Raw genomic sequence first — 22,109 nt, forward strand, 5'->3', positions numbered from 1 at the left:
GTGCTCTTGCTTCAGCGTTCAGCTTGGTAGAGAGATGGGATGTGGGCAGGGGCAGTTTGCCAGGAGGCGGACAGTGGGTGAAGTAGTGTGTGGCTTTAGACGCTTTCTAAACTGTTCTGGTGACATTTCTCTTCCGGGATAGTTGCCCTGGGAATCTATGCCATTAACGAGGCAGTGGACGGTGGTGATGTTGGCAAGACACTGAGTGCCCTTCGTTCCCCTGATGTCGGCTTGTATGGAGTCATCCCCGAATGTGGTGAGACTTACCAGAGTGACCTTGCTGAGGCCAAGAAGAAGAAACTGGCAGCAGGTGAGTTTTGGGGACATAAATATGTGCCCTGAAAGGAAAAGCTTGACTCTGGGGGGGATGGGGGGGTGGAGGCAGCTGTAGGGAAATATACTTTAGTATAGAGGCACAGTATTTAGGCTTATTTTAGAGCTCCTAAAGAGATAATATCCCTATTTAAAAAAAAAAAAAAAAATATATATATATATATATATATATATATATATATATATATATATATATATAAAATTTTCTCACCTCCCCACCCCCTTTGAGAGCAGCTGTGTTAAAAAGGTCAATTTTCTGAAAAAGCAAGAAGGATCCAAGTATTTGACAATTTATCTTTAACAGGGCAACATTTCATAGGGCAATCAGAGTTCTGATCGCCTAAGTCCATAAAGAGTTAAAAGTCGTTTATCTGGGAATAAAGATAAGATTTTTCATCCTGTTGCATGGCCTTTTTGTTTATTAACTGGAGAGGCTGAATGGTTGCAGATCTTCTTATCGGAATGGTTTTCTGACATGGAAGGTTTTAGATGCTGATTTGGAAGGAACAAAGTTAGTCAAGGTCAGGTCCACAATTGGACTTCATATTTTCTTTTTATAACATAAAAATGACTGAGCTAAATGAGACGATAAAACTGTGATTTTAGAGGGACTTAGGATGCCCCTTACTCTTGTGGATGCGAGGTACAGGGTTTGGAATGGTTCTGTTTAGACTGTTACCCGGGCCAGAATAATCCTGCAGTGTTGGATGCATGAGTGTGGGATGTGGCTCCGGGTCTCTTTTATCCATCCTTTATTTTCTGTCAGGAGATAATAACAGCAAGTGGGTGAAGCACTGGGTGAAAGGTGGATACTATTACTACCACAACCTGGAGACCCAGGAAGGAGGATGGGAGGAACCCTCAGACTTCGTGCAGAATTCAATGCAGCTTTCTCGGGAGGAGATCCAGGTAGGTCACAAAAAGCTGAGAGAACGTGTTCTAGAGCCAATACTAGTGAGGAGGACAGGGCCTGTGCTTAGAAGCCCTGAACTAAAATTAAGGCTATATAATGAACTGTGTGGGCTAGTTTTTTCCCTAGCAGTTGAGGAGATGACTAAGTACATATATTAGTAAAGCATCTGAGCTATAGAATGAAGTCTGGTAAATTGTGTGCTCACTAAAGAAAACTTGGATGATCAGGAAAAAAGAAAAATGAAAAGTTGCTTGAACTGCTTGTGAAATGCAGTGACTATTAATCTCTGATTTACCTTCCCAGTCTTTTCTGACTGTCCCACAAACTCCAGGCTGTGCTGGTTTTTTTTTTAATTTATTTATTTATTTTAAGATTTTATTTATTTATTTGACAGAGATCACAAGTAGGCAGTCAAAGAGGAGGAAGGAGGCTCCCTGCTCAGCAGAGAGCCTGATGTGGGGCTCGATCCCAGGACCCTGGGATCATGACCTGAGCCAAGGGCAGAGGCTATAACCCACTGAGCCACCCAGGCGCCCCCAGACTGTGCTGTTTTAGAATATAATCTGCACTTTCAGATAAGCTCAGTGTTTTTTTATAGCCGCTTTTAAAGTGCTTTCCCCCCATCCTCTGTGTGTTTGTTTATGCTGGTCATTCTTACTGGTTGCTCATGGATTCATTGGTTACTCCCACCTCCATGAGTGTAGCAGGCTCTCATCTAAGCAGTGGGGGTGCAGTCATGGACAACACCGGTCCCCACTGTCATGAGGTGTCCCTTCCCTGCCATGTATATCTGTCAAACTTCTACCTATCTCAATTGTCACCTCCTCAATGATTTTTTTTTTAAGTTTATTAAGTAATCTCTATACCCCATGTGGGGTTCGAACTCATGACCCCGAGATCAAGAGGTGCACACTCTTCCCACTGAGCCAGGCAGGCTTCCCTCCTCGATGAATCTTTTTAAAATTCTCTTCCTTTCCCCCTCCAACTTCATTTGAAGCCCCCCGCCCAAGAACTTAATAGTAATTCAGAATTGAACCAACTTGGGTTTGAATTTTGGTCATGTCTGTACTTGTCTCATGCCCACTTCTGGTTTTTAAAGTGAGCTTCTAAGTTTGCAGGGTTTGTGTCCTTGATGGGCTGTTGTGCACTTTTAACATTACTTGGTCCTGGGCTCATGCGCATTAAACCAGAGTTGTCTAATAACATTAAAAGAGAGGAAAAGGTATGGAGGGGAGATGTTCAGGGAGCTCCCCTAGGTCATAGTTAGAAAGGTTAATTTTATTTTCGTTAATTTTTTTAAGCAATCTCTACATGTACCGTGGGGGGCTCAAATTCATGACCTTGAGATCAAGAGTCAGGTGCCCTGTGGACTGAGACTCCTAGAAGGAGAGGCCAGTACAGGCCGGCTGCTTCTGTTGGGCAGCATTTCCCAAATCCTGGGAAGAAAAACTGCAGTGCCCACACGTGCAGAAAGTGAGATCGTCCCTTATTCAGAACACCTAGCAGAGGGATGCATTTCTGTCTTGGGCTTGAAGTTCTCTTCTCACCTTCTTGGTCAGTGTTGCACCGTCTTTCCTGATTATTTCACCGTGAGGAAATTTAAGGAAAGCGCTCAAACTCTGTAATGGGATGTAAAGATGTGTCAGTCTCTGGGTTCCTGTTCTTCCCGGTATGACGGTGAAGACAGCAGGGGACTGAGGTCCTGCAGCGTGAGGCAGACAAACAGGTGCCCGAGAACCGGGATGTGGAGGGAACGTTGAGGAAGCAGTTAATTTTGTTCTGGAGAAAAATGGCGCAGATCATATTTTAGCAGGCATGGAGAAGGGGAAGGGACTATGTGGGGAAAGAGCCTGGCGGAGCATGGGCCATTTACTGGGAGATGAGCAGTCCTGGGCCTGTTTACTGGCATGTGAGGAAAGGCCTCGGTGAGTTTCCAGGGCCTGACGTACCCCAGTAAGGAACCAGGCCACTGCTTCTAACAGTAATTTTTAACTTTGAGTCGCACACCCCTTCAATTATCTCATTAACTTCCACAGAGATGCTCCTACTTAATGTTTTGCAAATAGACCTAATAGAATTTTAAACAGGGGAGGGATGTTCCTTCACTTTGGTGCAGGCACTAACCTCCTTAAAAAAAATAGTGGCCCTCAAATTGGATTCTCCCACTTTCCATTTCTGCACTTTCCACTTCTGCAGTTTGGATCTTCATGGAATCCTTAGTCATTTTCTTCTCCAAACCTTATCGTTCATCTTGTCTCTGATTTTATTCTCCCAGTTCCTCAACCACCTTGTCCTCCTTCTCTTCTCATAGTTCCAGTTATTCTCATATGGAACCTGGATCTGTGCTTTTCTGAATTGTCTGCGGGTATGAGATGAGGCCTAAGAATCTGCATTTCTTTTTTTTTTTTTAAGATTTTATTTATTGATTTGACAGAGAGAGATCACAAGTAGACAGAGAGGCAGGCAGAGAGAGAGAGAGGGAAGCAGGCTCCCTGCCGAGCAGAGAGCCCGATGCGGGACTCAATCCCAGGACCCTGAGATTATGACCTGAGCCGAAGGCAGCGGCTTAACCCACTGAGCCACCCAGGTGCCCAGAATCTGCATTTCTGACCGACTCCCCCTTCCCGACGCTGATGCTATTGGCCCCAGGGTACATTTCTGATAGTAGCCTACATATGTAGGCATGCTGCCTTCATTGTAGGGAAAAAAAGGATAAATATTTTTAAAATCCTGTGGAATTTTCCTGATTTGGCCTTGCCTACAGATTTGTCATGTGTTTCTTCTTGCTGAATGCATGAAAGTTAGTCTGGCCCCTCACTAATTCATCCCTCATTACCATTCACTTCTTAGCTCACAGCAGTGTGGTTTCCCGTCCAGCTTTTACTTTGGTAGAATTCTTGCTTTAGAACTTACGGATAGCCTTTTAACTGCCAGGTTCACTTAGGAGATCTCCTCCTGTTTGACCTCTCACTGTGTTTTCTTCCTTAAACTTGTGGCTCTTTTGGGCTCTTTAGTGCGATTCTCTTCTGGTTTTCCCGCTTTCCAGGGCTCCTTCTTAATCCTTATGAATCACGATAGGATGCCCCCGGCCTCCTTCCCTTCCGCTTGATCATCTCTGGGGCCTCATTCAGGTCCGTGGCTCTAGCTCTCTCTTTGGCGCTTATGAACCCCCAAATCTTGTACCTCTGGAATTCAGTTCTCCTAACCGCCAGGTCTGCCTTTCCATTTGCAGTCTAGACGTCCAGCAGGCATCTCAAACACAGCCTCAGAAAAACAGGCCCCAATAGTATATAAAGGTGTATTTTTTTCTCCCATTAAATAATTCTGGAGTCTGGCAGTCCAGTGAAGGTGTGGTGACTCCACAGCCGTCTGTTCCCAGGATCCGTCTGTCTGTTCTGCCTTTCTTAGCATGCGGTTTCTACTCTCAAGGTCACCTTGTCATCCAGAGTGACCTCTTGGAGTATCAGCCATCCAGTTACCAGTTCAGGCAGGAAGTTGGAGGAAGGGAAAGAGCAGAGAAGGCAGGATGTCCCCTATCTGTCTCTCTTCGGGAGCCTTCCCAGAGGTCTCCCCAGACAACTGCATACACTGCGTGGGCTGCTTCCATCCCCAGCTCATGGAGTCTTTTACCTGCACATGTTGGTGGCCAGAAAACGATACCAGGGCTCTGATACCAAGGAAAAGGGGAACGTGGATATGAGGGGGGTAACCACATGTTCCCACTGTCCTCGCTGCTGCCACCCCCGCTCAGCCCTGGGTCACCCCTCACTTGGATTACAGTAACAGCGTTCTGATTCACCCACTCAGGCTAACCTGCCAGCTGCTCTGATAACAGTGCTGCTTCTCTAAAAATAAGTCTCCTGGCTCTGTTCCTCTCTTGGAAGGCGTGCTGGTTCTCTAGTGCCTGTGGTCCCAATCCACACACTCTGGGCTACTTTTCAAGGCCATTTGCAGTCCTGCCATTTCCCCGTGGTGTCCTTCCTCCACTGTGGCATTCTAGGGGCTCCTGGGGCTCGGTACCCAGTCCTGTGTTATACCTGCCATTCCGTTCTCTTGTCAGCAAGCACGCTTCTGGCAGGCAGTGTTGGGTCGGTGAGTGTGTAAAGGTCACATGTGTGTTTGTAACTTTTTTTTTTTTTGGATGTGAGAACAACTTGGCCCCAGGAAATAGCCCTGAAGTCTTCATTCCCACTGCTTCATTAGAGACATGGGACAGACTTAGGTGTGAGGGTTGGTGTGTGTGCGGCAGAGGAGAGTGGTTAAAGTGTCCGTTCCCCCCGTGTGTGTCCTCTAACGTGCTTTTCCAGAGCTCCATCTCGGGAGTGACGGCTGCGTACAACCGAGAACAGCTCTGGCTGGCCAACGAAGGCTTGATCACCAGGCTGCAGGCTCGCTGCCGTGGATACTTGGTTCGAAAGGAGTTCCGATCCAGGATGAACTTCCTGAAGAAACAAATCCCGGCCATCACCTGCATTCAGGTATCTCAGCCCATTCTGCAGACCGCGTTGAGGGGGAGCTTCAGGAGCAGGGGTAAGAAGCCGCTTACGATCGTAAGACCAGCTCTTACGATCCAGTGGGAGTGGTTTTTGCCCTCTGACTTCTTGGTCTCTCCCTTTTTTGACAAATACTTCCTCTTTGCTATTGTTGTGATCAGAATGATCACGTGGGCTGGATGGTTTTCAGGGTGAGTTGTCTGACCCAGATGGGGTTCTTCCTAGGTACCTTGTTGTCTTCTAACACTGCTCTTTTGTGTCAGATCTGAATCTGGTCTGACAACAGTGACAGGGTAGTGTGGTGTCACTGGAAGAATTCCAAGTTAGCAATCAAGGCCCCACCCCTGCCAGGTGGTGGTGAGCCCCTCTCAGTTTGCTTCCTCGTTTGTAAGTCGGGATACTAATACTTACCTTCCTCACCTGATTTGTTGTAAGGAGCCAATAAGAAAACCTGTGTGGGTGGCCTTGAAAGGCCTGAAGTGCTGTGCTAACGTAGCGGAAGTGGGAGGTAACCCTGTGTTCCCCCGATGGAGGGACAGCCCACGCCCTCATTCCCCTGTCGCTTCTGGGTATGGTTCTTTGGAAAGCTTCATTGTGAATTGCATTTGGGTAATTGACAAAGATGAAATTTTTTTTTTAACTCCCTCTGATCCTTGGAAAGTAATATGTCTGCTCACATTTGATGGTTTCAGTCACAGTGGAGAGGATACAAGCAGAAGAAGGCGTATCAAGATCGCTTAGCTTACCTGCGTGCCCACAAAGATGAAGTTGTAAAGGTATGGTAGTCCGGCAGCATTTCTCAGCGCGGGACATGAATGTGCTCTGTGTTGAGAAGGGGGACTGTTCTAATATCCAGGATCCCTTCTCCTCAGATTCAGTCCCTGGCAAGGATGCACCAGGCTAGAAAGCGCTATAGAGATCGCCTGCAGTATTTCCGAGACCATGTAAGTACCCTTGGGGATAAGGACCAGTAGAATTAGTTTTGCTCTATTTTTGGTGAACAAATGAACAGAGGAATTTCTTCTTTGTTCCTTAGATAAATGACATTATCAAAATCCAGGCCTTTATTCGGGCAAACAAAGCTCGTGATGACTACAAGACTCTCAGTGAGTAACTGTGCTCGGCAGACAAGAGTTGAGGCAGTGGTTGAGAGCTACCAGGTTCTGGGTATTCTCCACGGATCTCTTTTCAGGTCCTGAAGGCAAGGCTTGGGGGCTGGGGTGCTGCTTGTGATGTAAGTCCCTTTGCTAACCCGTGGCTAGATGTCTTGATGCTTTCCGTCTTAACCATTGTTATAGTAACATAGCGATGGCATGACCGAGAAGGCTACACGTGCCAGTTACCTTTGCGCATCTCAAAAATAAACAAGTATCTTATGTGTGTGTTGAGTTATTTTTTTAAGATAAGGCTGACGTTTCCCCAGGACTTAGAACTTCTTCTGGTAATTGCATTGTGTGTCTGACACACGCTTTCTTTCTGTCAGTCAATGCTGAGGATCCTCCGATGATCGTGGTCCGAAAATTTGTCCACCTTCTTGACCAAAGTGACCAAGATTTTCAGGAGGAACTTGATCTTATGAAGATGCGGGAGGAGGTCATTACCCTCATTCGTTCTAACCAACAGCTGGAGAATGACCTCAATCTCATGGATATCAAAATTGGACTGCTTGTGAAAAATAAAATCACTCTGCAGGTATGGTCTGGCGCCTGCAAAGGCCTTGGGCCCCTTTGTCCTGCTTGGTTCCCCCTGTCTTACCTGTTCTGACTTGCAGGTAGGGTGGAGGCTGGCTTTCTTCTCAGCTAATGCCTTCTTTAAAACTTACGTAAAAAAAAAAACAAAATAATTCAGTAGCAAAATTTTAAATAGAGGAAAAGATACAAAAATCATCCCAGAATTCCACCCCCCACGGTCATTTTGTATCTTCCGTTTTTGCTTACTGTTAGGGGATAAGATGCTTCACATGTGATCACTAGTCCTAAATACTGTTTTTAATGGCAGCACCTACCTGACATTTCATTATTTTCAGGTTTTTATTACAAATAACATTGTAGTTAATGTCTTAGTGAATACATAGCTTTTGTGGTATTTAAGACTTTGTTTTTTGGGGTTTTTTTTTTTAGATTTCATTTATTTATTTATTTGACAGAGATCACAAGTAGGCAGAGAGGCAGGCAGAGAGAGAGAGAGGAGGAGGAAGCAGGCTCCCTGCTGAGCAGAGAGCCCGACACGGGGCTTGATCCCAGGACCCTGGAATCATGACCCGAGCTGAAGGCAAAGGCTTTAACCCACTGAGCCACCCAGGCGCCCCTTAAGACTTTGTTTTTAATATAGATTCCCAGAAGTTGGTTTTCTGAGTCTATGGACATTTTTGTGGTGCAGGTTCTTTTTTTTAAAGATAACGTTTATTCAGTTGAGAAAGAGAGAGACAAAGAAGGCACAAGCAGGGGGAGAGGCAGAGGGAGAAGCAGGCTTCCCACTGAGCTGGGAGCCCAAAGCGGGACTCGATTCCAGGACTTTGGGATCATGACCTGAGCCGAAGGCAGATGCTTAACCATCTGAGCCACCCAGGCGCCCTGCTGCAAGTTCTTAAGAGGGAGCTGGAAGTAGGAGATTTGATGGGTGTGCTGAAAATAGGCTACAGTGTAGCGATTCTAAAATAGTTAATGGGATCTGCAAGCTTTTTTGGTGTTCCAAGACCTTTCCCGCAGTGCCCAGTTTCATTTTTCAAAGCTTTTTGATTTATGTGTATGTTTTCATTTCCAGGATGTGGTTTCCCACAGTAAAAAACTTACCAAGAAGAATAAGGAGCAGTTGTCTGATATGATGATGCTAAATAAGCAGAAGGGAGGTCTCAAGGCTTTGAGCAAGGAGAAGAGAGAGAAGCTGGAGGCTTACCAACACCTCTTTTATTTATTGCAGGTGAGTGGTTCCTGGAGCCGCTCTTGTAAGGCTTAACCTGCTTCCTTTCCCACAAGAAGACCTTAGCTAACATGCATCTCTGTGAGAGCATTTCTGGCTTCCACTGAGGGGTGAGCAAAGGGCTGTCTCACTTTTCTTGATTACTTCCACACATTCTAATGCTTCCAGTTCAACAGAGTTTGAATATCCGCGCCAGCCCTTATATTACCTAGAAATTACATATCCCTTGGTTTTATTTCAGACAAACCCTACCTATTTGGCAAAGCTGATTTTTCAGATGCCCCAGAACAAATCCACCAAGTTCATGGACTCTGTAATCTTCACCCTGTACAACTACGCGTCCAACCAGCGAGAGGAGTACCTGCTCCTACGGCTCTTCAAGACGGCGCTCCAGGAGGAAATCAAGTACGAGCAGACGGCTGCTGGGCTGGGACCCCGTCCCACTGTCACACTCACTCACAGTTTGAGATTCAGGCCTGCCTATCCTCTGCTTGACCTCAGTTAACACTGTGATCTAGGTGAAACACTGGCTCAAGAGAAGCTTCTAGTTTTTAAATCACAAGTACAAAGTGTTGCTGCTTCAAGGAGGTGGTAGAGTAAGAGATTCACTGAAGTGATTTTAGGAAGATTCTATATTAAGATAATGATTTTTTAAAAAGCAGATCCAAACATGAAGATGCCACATTTTTATCTTAGTAAAGGTCCCATTCGTGTTCCTGTGATTGAGTTTGCAAACAGCAGGAGGGTCCTGGGTTCAGGTCAGTGTCAGGCAGTGTTTCTAGAGAAAGAGCACGTACCTCCTTCCTTCCAGTGGTTTCTCTTTCCAGGGGATAGGGCCCTTCTTTAAGTAGATGTTCTGTCTGTATGTTGATAGACTCCATGATTAGTTTAATTTGAATTTGTGTCTGATGTTTTGTAGGTCAAAAGTAGATCAGATTCAAGAGATCGTGACAGGAAATCCTACAGTCATTAAGATGGTTGTGAGTTTTAACCGAGGCGCCCGGGGCCAGAACGCCCTGAGACAAATCCTGGCCCCCGTCGTGAAGGAGATTATGGACGACAAGTCTCTCAACATCAAAACTGACCCTGTGGATATATACAAGTCTTGGGTTAATCAGATGGAGTCTCAGACGGGAGAGGCAAGGTAAGGCAACTGCAACACCTTTTTGGTATTTTTGTTATTTTCTTTTTCAAGCATTTAACCTTTGATTTATAAAGTAATACTTGTTCAAATAGTTTTTCCTTAGAAACCTCCTCTTTACATTGTTGACCTGGTGATTTATCCCTGCACAATTTATTTATTATCCACAAATATTTATTGAGTGCTTGCTGTGTGCCAGGCTCTGTGTAGGGCATACGTACAGTACGAACGGAACAGATAAGCCCTCTGCCCTCTGTTCGTGGTTTCTTGCATGGGAGAGACAGGCACCTAAACATGAAATGACAGATTGAGAGTTTTATGAAGTCTTGCCTCGGGAACTATAATGGGGAGTACAGGAGGGAAGTAACTTGGGTCTAGTGGTTAGGGAAGGCGTCTCTGAGAAGGTGGAATTTCACATAACTGCGGCCTGAAGGTTAAGATGGGGCCAGTCTTGCTGAGAGCCAGGGGCAGGCACTTCATGTCTGAGCGCTCTGAGGTGGAAGGAGCTTGGGGGTCCCGGATCTGAAGGGACACTGGCATCCCTGGAGATGCAGTTGGACGGGAAGACTTAGGTGCGTGAGATCAGTGTGTTTTGTTAAAGGGGAGGAGATGGTGTGGGGCGGCCCTGGAACCCTGGGGGTGGGTTGGACTAACATAACTCAGGATTTCTGGCCCAGGGCAGCTGTTTAACCACCAGCATGAACACATCTAGAGAAAGGTGTGTCAGTAGAGTGTGCGATGCTGGGAAATTACAGTTCCTAGAGCCAGCATGTGTCTGGTTTTCTCCAGCTTGAGTGGGAGCGGAGAGGCTGAGCAGCTTGGTGCAGGTGGTTTTGGTTTTTCCAGGCAATCGTGGAGCAGGTCGAGGTCAAGGTTGTGCATGAAGTTCCCTGGAGCTGAGCAAGGGTGGCTCTCCGTATTGTCGCTACTTAGAGCGTCCTCTGTGGGCCAGTAGCTGAAAATCCTGGATCCCTCAGCACACGTGGACTTCAGCTGGTGTTTCTCAGCCACGCTTTCTCAGGGAAGGAAGCAGGGCGCTGACTCCATCCTGGGTCGGGCTCCTTCCCGTCCCGGATTGAGTCATGGACGGGCACAAGCTCCCGCTCTGAGCTCTGCTGCCCAGTGTCATGCTCTCCAGGTGCCTGGCCCCCAGGCAAAGGGGAAGGCGCACTCTGGATTGAGGACTGATGCTCTGCTGACTCTGAGAAAGGCCTTATCCCCTCGGGATCACTGGGCACCTGATCTGTTCTCAGTAAAGTGTGTGTCACCAGGAGGTGGGTCATTGCTGGGTGTGGTGGAAAGTGCATTTGTGTTTTGCCCTGTAACCTGAGGCTTAGATCTGGGACTGTGGTTGACAAATGCCGTGCTGGACTGAGAAGTTTTGCCCACAACCCAGGGTGCCCCTGCCCGACAGGACACTGGCTCAAGGGTGCAGAGCTACCCCTTCTCATGGTCCACGAGTCAGGCCGTTTCAGATCAAAGTTCTGGTAGGCATGTCAGGGGTGTTTCCCCCACCCCACCCCTGTGAGCGCCTGTCACAAACTAGTGTCCTACTTTGTCGTATTTTTCATAAAATGGAAATTGATTTCAACACATTTTTTGCGAGTGATAGCTGGGAGGTGTAACAGTGCAGTGGGAGCCGATCCTGCCTGCGGGCATCGCGAATCCCTGAGCTTCAGGCGCTAGACACAGGGACTGGGACCTGGTCCCCTCTTGGGAATGTTTGCCTCTAAAATCTGAGAAATGTAACGTTCTGTTCTCTGACTTCACTCATTGTGCTGAGCACTTTCATTCCCTTTGCTCATTACTATTTTTTACCAAATGTCAGTTACACATAAAGTTAAACATTTTGTTGATATAAAAGGTACAGAACACATAACTTATAAATAACAAAATATAGCTACTCTTACAAATTCCACATAGCCAGTTGTTTCAAACAGAATGCTTTTACTGATTTTCGCTGAAGTCTGGTGTTGGTAGTCTGCTTAGTTGTAATTCGACATAATATGACAAATGCCATTGTATCCCTATCTGCTTATATCTGTTTGCTTCTGCTCCTGTGACAAATTGCTACAAACTTGGTGGTTTACACCAACAGAAATTTACTCTCTCCTAGTTGTGGAGACCAGAAATCCGAAATCAGTATCAACGGGCCAAAAGCAAGGTGTTGGCAGGGCCGGGCTCCCCCTGGAGGCTCTAGCGGGAAATCCGTTCCTCGCCTCTTCAGTTTCGGGGGGGGGGGGGGCGCTCTTGGCATCATTGATTCGTGGCCGGATCACTGTAGTCACGTCACCCTCTCTTCCCTGCCTGTCAAATCTCCCACTGCCTCTGTCTCGTTAGGACACCTACGATTGGATTTTAGCCACCTGGATAATCCAGGATAATCGTTACTCCTTTTTGACCTCTTTGGCAGTACCAGAACCTTGATCCCAGCATTTCATTCTTGTCTTTTAGCCCCTCCTATCCTTCCCAGTTAAGCCTAGCATGTCTACTATATTTTCTTGCCAGTTTCTCTAGACTCTCTCTGAGGGATCTTATCAGCTCCTCAGGCTTCAGTTTCTGTATGTAACTGTCACTTCTCTTACCAATACCCAGAGGGTCACCACATCCCACTGATTGTGTCCCCTTAGCATCTTAGATCTGTCCCCTTGGTCCCCACTGCTGCAACCATGCTCATGCCCTCATTATTTCTTAATCAGGCTGTGGCACTAACCCATCTTTCTCATCGGGGACTGTCCGTCTTTAATGCATTCTTCGTGGGGAGCCACAGAAATCTTCCTCAGGCTCAGGTCTCCTGTCCTCTGGTGGCTCTCCCTGGCGTCCAGGAAAGTCCATACCTCTCAGTGTTACATACCAGGCCCTCTACAACCCGGCCCCTCTTTACTTGACCACTTCATTTCTCCTCTTCCATTGCTCTGCATTTGAGCTTCCTTCCTTCTCCCTTTTCCCCGAGTTTGGGTGTCTCTTCCGTTCCTCCCATCTGAGTGGCAGCCCCCTGCCCTGTGGCACCGGTTGGCTTATTGTATGGCGTAGTGTGTTTACCAGTATCGGCGTGTCTCTCCCACCAGACTGTGAGAGACTCGGGAAGCTGTCATGTCTTATGATAGCTTTTATCCCAAGGGCCTGTCACAGTGCCTGGCACGTAGTTCTAGGTACCTTGTGCACATCTGAAAAGCCCGAGCTCAGATTCCGGCCCCACCGTTGACCGGCTGCACGAGCACCAGCACCTTAGCTGATCTCTCTGGGTCCTTCTGTTTCTGAAAGACACAGTCCTGCCTCGGGCTCTTCCTGGTTGTTACCTAACCCAGCTGGGGATGATTTTTGCTTTCCCAGCAAACTGCCCTATGACGTGACCCCTGAGCAGGCTCTGGCTCATGAAGAGGTCAAGACACGGCTCGACAACTCCATCAGGAACATGCGGGCTGTGACAGACAAGTTCCTCTCGGCCATCATCAGCTCTGTGGACAAAATCCCGTGAGTGCCATGAGTCAGGAGCCCGGATAGAGCCCAGTGTGAGTGCCCTTCTGCCCCCCGGCCGCTCTCATGGAGTTTTGTCCATCCCACAGCTACGGGATGCGCTTCATCGCCAAAGTGCTGAAGGACTCGTTGCATGAGAAGTTCCCTGACGCCGGTGAGGATGAGCTGCTGAAGGTAAGACCGGACACTGGCCCGTCCTTGTCCTCCGGCAGCCCGTTGAGGAGAGCCCGACTGAGACCTTCAGCTACTGTGCAAGCGCAGATTCTAGCAATAGTTCCCCGTTGGTTGTGAGCTCTTGAAAGTGATCGTAAATCATAAATGATACCTCTCTTAGTCCCTGTGTAGCTCCTTTACTGTTTGGCACACAGACGTCTAATAAGTAGAGGAGGATTTTCCTGTCTGAAGAGAAATTTCTCAGGTCCTATCTTTTCGCTGAAGAATTGCTCCCTCTGCTGGTGGTCGGGTGAATGGCAGCAAGCGCCGTTGTTTCTGTTAAGGCTGTTGCTGATAACTGTCTTTCTTGGCTATGCTCCTTCCCTTTTTTTTTCCTCCCCTTAATCTGAACGCTTTTTTCTTCTCTCTCCTAGTTCTGTGCTTTCCTACAATGAGGCCTCGATTCTAGACTTTCTATTCAGGTGAATTAAATTTTTTTTTTTTTTTTTTTTTTAATGAAACTCCAAGGGAAATGCTGTGACTATCCTTGAATTCTTCTGTGGAGATGTGTGTCGAGTGACTTTAATTTCAGAGGCATGAACTTGTCCACTGTTGAGGTCTGCAGCATGAGGATGGTGGGGGTTGAACAGATGACACTATGCTAATTAGGTCATGCGGGCAGCGGCAGCCCGATTTGCCGCTGTGATAATGTGAACAGGGGTGCCCTAAAACACTCAGTGACAGACTTTAAGTCTGTCATCGTTACCTCCTGAAGCTGCTCTTTCCTTGTAATGATACTCAGTTCTGTTCTCGTTCTCTTTTTCTCTGTATCTAACCGAGGGATGTTTGGTCGTGCTAGTTTCAGACCCTGAGAGGAAGTGTGTCCATGTATGCATGTGTGGGCGTGTGCATGGTGTTTACTTTTCCCCACAGGACTGCATTTTCTGGTTTTCTTTGCTAGCTAAGTCGTTTGTGGCTTACTTGGTGGAGTGGTTTTTAACACCCATCTCTCTTTTCCATCTGTTCGCAGATTATTGGTAACTTGCTTTACTATCGGTACATGAATCCAGCCATTGTCGCTCCTGATGCCTTTGATATCATTGACCTGTCTGCCGGAGGCCAGCTCACCACGGACCAACGCCGAAATCTTGGCTCCATTGCCAAGATGCTCCAGCATGCAGCTTCCAATAAGATGTTTCTGGGAGATAATGCGCACCTGGGCATCATTAACGAGTATCTCTCCCAGTCCTACCAGAAATTCAGGTAGGGGAAAAGGAACAAGGTGCTTGTGGGCGTGTTTCTATCTCTGAGTGTCGGGACAAAAATAGATACCACACTTGGCTTTCCCTGGACCCTGCTATGCTGCCGGATATGTGTTTGATGTGCTCATAGCCTCTGGATGTGAAGAAGAGGATTTTGAGCTGTTAAAATATATTCCAACAGAATAGCCCACACTTAACATAAAAGCAGTGAACCCGCATAGGCAGGTGTTAATTTGTAATCAGAGAAGAACTGGAGAGTGCTTTCAACATTTGCAAATTAAACATTAGTTGTGAGTTCAGGACATTGTCTTAAAGTTGGTTTGCCTAATGACTCCCGTGTTTGCAAACGGTCTTAAATTACGGGTGAGCTGTTCCTGTGGGTGGAATTAAAACTGGGTGGAGGGCGAAGTTATTAGAACCACCACCCCGAGGCCAGGAAGAGCAGCGAACACGTGCAGCTTCTCAGAATCTTTGGACCGACCGTCTTCTCTTTGAACGCCTCACTCCAGAGGTTTATGGGATGTCTTCTCGCCGGCTCTGCACACGTGTCACCTGGGGATCTGGCTCTCATGTTTATTTTCAGACGGTTTTTCCAAACTGCTTGTGATGTCCCAGAGCTTCAGGATAAATTTAATGTGGATGAATATTCTGATTTAGTGACTCTTACCAAACCAGTGATCTACATTTCTATTGGTGAAATCATCAACACCCACACTGTAAGTATTTTTTCTTTAATTACTTAACATCCTTGCTCCGTCCTTGATTGCCTTCCCTGGGTGCTGCTTACCGTCTCTGGAAAGCCAGATACCACCCCTTCCTTTGGTCTTGCTGACATCACATCTGCCTTGTTTCCCTTTGCGTATTAACAAGATCTGCTCAGTGTCTCAAAGTGATCCGAGGCCCTCTGCATCGGAGTCACCTGGGCTGATGGTCACAAATGAAGTTCCTGGACCCCACGACAGGCCCACTGAAACACAGTAGCCATGGGTGGGCTCCAGAGTCACCGTTGTGAGCACTGATCTGTTTGTTGTGGCCCTCGGTGTTGATTTTTCAACATCTAAAATACCCACTTTTTCCTCTGTGGCCCTTAGAGTGATTTCCCTTGGGTGCTCTTTTCTTCCCCAATATTTTTGTAATTCATTCTTTTCTCATTTGGAGAAACAGAACAGGAAATGAGGAAATACATAAAAAGTAAAGCTTGGGTGGCTCAATCAGTTAAGTGTCTGCCTTCAGCTCAGGTCATGAGCTCAGGATCCTAGGATCGAGCCCCACACTGGGCTCCTTGCTCAGCAGGGAGACTGCTTCTCCCTCTCCCTCTGCTGCTCCCCCTGCTTGTGCGCTCATGCATTCTCTCTCTCTCTCTGACAAATAATTAAATCTTCCAAAAAAAAAAGGTAAAGGAAATTTCAGGTACTATACTCTCTGAGGATATCCCTTAGGACAATAGTATCTTAAAGGCTCTGCTTCAGTGCCCCCAAGATGAGGCCATGGGTCCAGTGTACTTTGCTCTGAACTAAGAGATGACATAAGCAGCACACATTAAGTACAAGTGTACATTTGAGTTTTTTTAATTTGTTGTAGGGTACATTATAACTTTGGATTTTGAAGTCTGTGGGGTTTGTCGTTCTTGCCCTTGTAGGGTATGCTTAAATCCCTCTTATCCACAAGGTAGAGAGAGTACTGGTATTTCTTCTCCGTGCGTTATCCCCTAAGTCATCCAGCAGAGGCCAGCGTGATGCTTCACGTGTTATAAGGTTGACTTGGCTTGGTTTGCTAGGGATTGGCCCGTCAGTTCTTTGAATGCAGGAGCTTGGTTATCAGAACCTTCTGTGCTGTCGGGCCTCATTGGTGGGGCTGAGGGCCGATGGGCTGTGTTGCACATGGACTTGACTCCTGGATGTTCCATGCAGCTCCTGTTGGATCATCAGGACGCCATTGCTCCGGAACACAACGATCCCATCCATGAGCTGCTGGACGACCTGGGCGAGGTGCCCACCATTGAGTCCCTGATAGGTAAAGTTCTGGCTTAACCACCCAGAAGGTGACAGGGAAGGTGCTGGAGGAAGGCTTGACTGCCACCTTCTCAGTCTCTGTGTCCTTCCAGCTCTGAGTGTGCCTGAGGGAAGACAACAGATGTGTCCCACCCCTGTCTCTGAGGAGCTGAGGTCCAGTGGAAGGGGGACTTTTACACATGGATATTATACACATAATCCTATAAGTAAATTAGAAGTCCTATAAAGGAAATGAACAGGATATCTTAGAAATTTGTCATATTGCAATGACTGAAATGACTTGTTAGCATTTATGAAATTGTTATTATGGATCCTTTGCTTTTGTCATTTGGCCTTTAGTTTCTTTATTTCTCAACAAGAAGGTGTCCTTGCCACAGCGGAGCTGAGCTGCTGGCTTATTCACGTATCTCCTTAGGCCCCTTAGGCTGGCATTCCTATCTCCTTAGGCGGGCATTTGAGTATCAACATCTCTCCTCCAGGGTCTCCTCTCTTTGTTATGCTGATCCTCTCCTTTCCCCAAACTGCAGGAGAGAGCGCTGGCAATTTAAATGACCCCAATAAGGAGGCGCTGGCTAAGACAGAAGTGTCCCTCACGCTTACCAACAAGTTTGATGTGCCTGGCGATGAGAATGCAGAAATGGATGCTCGGACCATCCTGCTGAAGTGAGTGCTGGGAGTGTTGGGAGTGGGAAGAAGGAGGTAGACACAGCACAGTGATGCCTTGGCCTTGGCGGACATGTTCACTTGTTCATCCCTAAAGCCATCACCGCGACCTTTTAAGCCTGTTGTGATTCCGGCCCCCCTTATCTATTATACTCGGCGCAGGGCTTACCTGCCTCAGTTGCTAATAAGAGGCTGAGGTGAAACTCACCTGAGAAATCCTCAGCCTGGTACCTGCGCTGTCATCGCATGAACAAGCCTGGGGCCTCGAGTGCCTTGTGCTTGGCAGCTGCCCAGCAGGACCTGTGTGAGGCAGCGTGTGTATGTTGCTGCTTAGCTCCGTTCAAGGGAAGGTGGGAGATCTGGTGACGGTGACGCTCTCCCCCCATCTCCTTTCAGCACAAAACGTTTAATTGTGGACGTCATCCGGTTCCAGCCAGGCGAGACCTTGACGGAAATCCTGGAAACCCCAGCCACCAGTGAACAGGTAAAACTTAACAAGGGGCACAGGAGCTCCTGTGATTGGTGCGGGCCACAGGCGAGTAGGTGGGACCTGGATCCCAGGAGATGCTTCCCTGCAGGCGGCCCAGAACAGTGATCCCGTCCATGAGCTATCAGATGACTGGGGCAAGGTGGTGGTTGGAGCCTGCTGAGAAAGTTGTTGGCTCCCATGTCGAGAGGCAGCTGTTCTCAGGGCATAAGGCTCAAGGCTTATGCAGTCTGTGTATGTGTTAATTTAATTAACTGAGGCTGAATTGGCAAGTCTGTCTAATAATCGATTGAATATTATTGTATCATTAGAATTTTGTTAAGTGCCTTGGTAGATAGAAGAAAATTTCAGAATGTAGCTCCTGAACTCACTGAACTCATGATCTAGTTGGAGAAATGTGGCATACAGATCTGAAATACTTAGAAAACCATTAAAAATTGTCTTTGATGTTGGCTATAAAAATAGCCAAAGCTCAGGAAAGAGGCCAGTGAGGAGCAAAGCGTCAGAAGACGCGGGACTTGAGCCACACTCAGGAGGCATGGATGGGACTGGGTGTGCACGTAGACGAGAGGCATGTAGACGTGGGCGGGAGAGTCCACGCAAACAGAGGCATGAGGGAGGGAAGGGCCTGATATAGTTGGTCTGACATTTCTAGAATGGAGACGTGGGTGAGGGTGAGCAGGGAGGAGTAAGACGGGAGAACAAATTAAGTAGAACCCCTGCTTAGCACTGGACAGATGCAGAGTAAAGGACTTCTGTAACCCTGGGACCATTACCTACTCTCACAGCAGACGGTAGTCAAGCAATCGAGCTGTGGGATCAAGTCCGGCCCCGCTGGTTGTGGGGCAGCTTGGCAGTAGGAAGTGGTGAATGAGGCACTTCCTGTCTAAGATCCCTCTTTTGCATTTGTAGAATGTGAAGAATAGGTCATTTGTTTAAAATGTTGAGCGTAAGTATCCTTTTTGTTAGACGAGAGTTTACTTGGAAACATGATTATGAAGCAGGAAAAACAGGAGCTGCTCCGGCAGCACTGGGAATGGGGCCCTTACAACCCCGCCCCCAGGGTTCTGGGTGCCTGTGGGTGTCCCTTATCGCAGTACCCAGGACTCCTTGAAAATCACTGTTTTTTTTTTTTTTAATATTTTTTTATTTATTTGACAGAGATCACAAGTAGGCAGAGAGGCAGGCAGAGAGAGAGAGGGAAGCAGGCTCCCTGCTGAGCAGGGAACCCGATGTGGGGCTTGATCCCAGGACCCTGGGATCATGACCTGAGCCGAAAGCAGAGGCTTTAACCCACTGAGCCACCCAGGCGCCCGAAAATCACTGTTTTTAATGAACTCTCAGCTCTTACATGCTATGATTGATTACTGACTAGATGTGTGGGAGGGACGAGAAGAGAATCAGAACCAACCACTGCAGCTTGTTTGACGGGGAGGAAAGGCAACCCCGTGTTTAATGCGAGCCTGCTGCTAGTGTGGTCCTTTCACCTGGGTTCTTTCATGTACTCCTCCCACCGCCCCTGTGAGGTGAGTCTTTTCATCCTCTTGTTACAGCCATGGAGTCTAAGACCGTTAGAGATCACATAACTGGCCCACGGCTGTCCGCGTGTCGAGGCAGAACCCATCTTGGGTCAGACTCCGTCTGACTCCAAGGTTTATGCCCTTCGTCTTGTGCTATACAGAGTGGTCTTGACAGCAGGAGGAAGGGGCATTCTGGGAGAGGGAGTTGCTCCAGTTTGGGAGGAGTCACAAGCCATTCCAAATGGGAGCATCCCGGTACAGACAGTTCAGAATGCGGTACCAGAGGCTTAGCCGCACAGATGTGAGATCTGTCTGCATAGATCTGATGAGTGAGGTTTTGAGAATGAACAATTGGAGAGAAACTGCCACAGGTCCCTTGGAGGTACAAAGCCATGCCTAGGGCAGGGAGAAAGTTCAGAGGGTACAAATGAGGGGTGGTAGTTGGGCATGAGAGTAGAGATGCAGAAGCCAGATTGCAGAGAGCTGAAGAAGGAAGAAAGCACCAGAAAAATGGATTAGTGATGTGGGTCATGTTGGGCAGAGACATAATGGGCAAACGCTGGATGTTGACTGGCTAAAGAAGAATCACGGGAAGGACTTTCATTCTCTAGACACTGGCATTTGTAGCACGCTTGAAAGCAGAGGGAGGCCTTCAGCATGATCCAGCCTGGTCAAGGTGGCAAAAATCATCGACTGAGCACTGGTATCGCATTGTTGTTGGTATAACATTCACCCAAGGGCGAAGCTGTGTTTCAGGGAAAATTAAATGGCTCTCATGTCTCAAAATGTGATAGGAAAAAAACAAGGGGTTTTGTAGCACTGGAGCCCAGTCTCCTAACTGTACGTGAGAATCCAGGACAGAAGTCCCATGAGGCCGTGTGACTTCAGCGATGTAATCTCTTCTAGAGGAGATCCGCCCGTGCTCCATGCGGTTTCTCTCTCCGTTGTCAGAGGGCAGGTTTGTTCCCTCTGTTTCCAGAGTGAACTGTCAGAGCTGTATAAATCTGGGTGTGGATATGCTCAGTAGACTCGGGTTTTGGGTTAGTGCGCTGAACTTGCCAGCGACTTCTTTCTCTTTTCTGTGTCTGTAGGAAGCAGAACATCAGAGGGCCATGCAGAGGCGCGCTATTCGTGACGCCAAAACTCCCGACAAGATGAAAAAGTCCAAATTCGTAAAGGAAGACAGCAACCTCACCCTCCAGGAGAAGAAGGAGAAGATCCAGTCGGGCTTGAAGAAGCTAACGGAGCTTGGGACAGTGGACCCAAAGAACAGATACCAGGAGCTGATCAACGACATTGCCAAGGTACTGCGTGCGGCGGGGACAGGGGCGGCCTGGCCATGCGCAAGCCTGTCTCAGCGGCTTGTGAGGTGACTGTAGCCGTTTGGAGGACAGCATGCCTTCAGTGCACAGGCAGGTCAGGGACCTCTTCTCTGAGGGCTTGTTGTCAGCTTCTCCAGCACAGGGACCTTGCCTGCCCTTTGATGACTTACTTCATGGCCTATGTCACTAGGGAGAGACCCTAATTAGAACTTCCTATGCCTTGATTTGTCTTTGGCCTTAAGGAAGTCCTCTAGATCTTTTTAATGACTGCTGTGACACATAAATTCACATCCAGTGGGTCATGAAATCCTTGATTTGTGTCAGTCTTCCCAAGTAAGGGGCTCTGGTGTGGGCCCAGAGTGTGGGGCTGGCGCACTGCTGGCCCAATAAGGCAGTGCCATGCACGCTAGGGAGCTTGCTAATTGATACAGTAAGATGATCTTTTCTTCCCTCTCCTGACACCGTATTTAGAAGTTAAACCAGCTTTTCAAGCAAATTACAAGAACATAGAACTCTGTAAAAGTAACATATTTCCCTGCCTGTAATATAGACAGGGAAAATACAGACAGCAAAAAAGATTAATGAGATCTGAATTTCTTTGCTAATTTTTGAACATAAATTGCTGTTGTTGGAATACCTGGGTGGCTCAGTTGGTTAAGCATCTGCCTTCGGCTCAGCTCATGATCACCCAGTCCTAGAATCGAGCAGCAGGGAGTCTGCTTCTCCCTCTGCCTCTGCCCCTGCCCCTCCCCCCACCCATGGCTTGTTCGTGCATGTGCTCACACTTTCTCTCTAATAAATAAATAAAATCTTTAAAAATTGCTGCATGTGATCACGCAAGCAGTTAAGTACTACTAGGCTCTGCCATGGATGATTTGAGAAGCATGTAACACCTACTGTCATTTTCCTAATTTTGAAAATTGTCTTAGGACATTCGGAATCAGCGGAGATACAGACAGAGAAGGAAGGCCGAGCTGGTGAAATTGCAACAAACGTACGCTGCTCTGAACTCGAAGGCCACTTTCTATGGAGAGCAGGTGGATTACTACAAAAGCTATATCAAAACCTGCTTGGATAACTTGGCCAGCAAGGGCAAGTGAGTGTATATATATAGACTTTTTTTTTTTTTTTTTTTTTTTTTTTTTTTTTAAGAATCAGCATCAAGGGAAAAAGAAATAGACGCAACTGAAGTGTCCTTGGAAGTTCTTACTTAAAACATATGTGTTTATTTTTTGCTTTAATTCTTGTTTTTGCTTCTGATTGTTTGCATGATTACCTAGTTCCATTTGTTATTGTGTGATGTAAATAAATAATGGAGGGGGTACTTCAGGGTGCTTATTTCTAAACATCCCTGGTTCTAAAATATCTTCTTGGCCCTAGAAATGAAAGAATCATGGAAGGGGGTTAGTTAGTG

General features: G+C 47.3%; 1 protein-coding gene across 1 annotated transcript in view; it reads left to right on the forward strand.

Moving 5' to 3' along the window:
* Positions 1-22,109, forward strand: part of IQGAP1 (IQ motif containing GTPase activating protein 1) — a 101,482-nt gene that overhangs the window by 69,478 nt on the left and 9,895 nt on the right. The window contains exons 17-35 of the mRNA XM_047735760.1: positions 143-310; positions 1,100-1,242; positions 5,554-5,724; positions 6,432-6,515; positions 6,612-6,683; positions 6,776-6,845; positions 7,223-7,431; positions 8,503-8,658; positions 8,900-9,063; positions 9,578-9,802; positions 13,133-13,273; positions 13,366-13,450; positions 14,460-14,692; positions 15,275-15,407; positions 16,602-16,704; positions 17,231-17,366; positions 17,763-17,850; positions 20,465-20,677; positions 21,625-21,791. Coding sequence (XP_047591716.1) covers positions 143-310; positions 1,100-1,242; positions 5,554-5,724; positions 6,432-6,515; positions 6,612-6,683; positions 6,776-6,845; positions 7,223-7,431; positions 8,503-8,658; positions 8,900-9,063; positions 9,578-9,802; positions 13,133-13,273; positions 13,366-13,450; positions 14,460-14,692; positions 15,275-15,407; positions 16,602-16,704; positions 17,231-17,366; positions 17,763-17,850; positions 20,465-20,677; positions 21,625-21,791 — 2,761 coding nt within the window. The remainder of the gene's footprint in view (positions 1-142; positions 311-1,099; positions 1,243-5,553; positions 5,725-6,431; positions 6,516-6,611; positions 6,684-6,775; positions 6,846-7,222; positions 7,432-8,502; positions 8,659-8,899; positions 9,064-9,577; positions 9,803-13,132; positions 13,274-13,365; positions 13,451-14,459; positions 14,693-15,274; positions 15,408-16,601; positions 16,705-17,230; positions 17,367-17,762; positions 17,851-20,464; positions 20,678-21,624; positions 21,792-22,109) is intronic.

Source organism: Lutra lutra, chromosome 7 (assembly GCF_902655055.1).
Source record: "Lutra lutra chromosome 7, mLutLut1.2, whole genome shotgun sequence".
Lineage (NCBI taxonomy): Eukaryota > Metazoa > Chordata > Mammalia > Carnivora > Mustelidae > Lutra > Lutra lutra.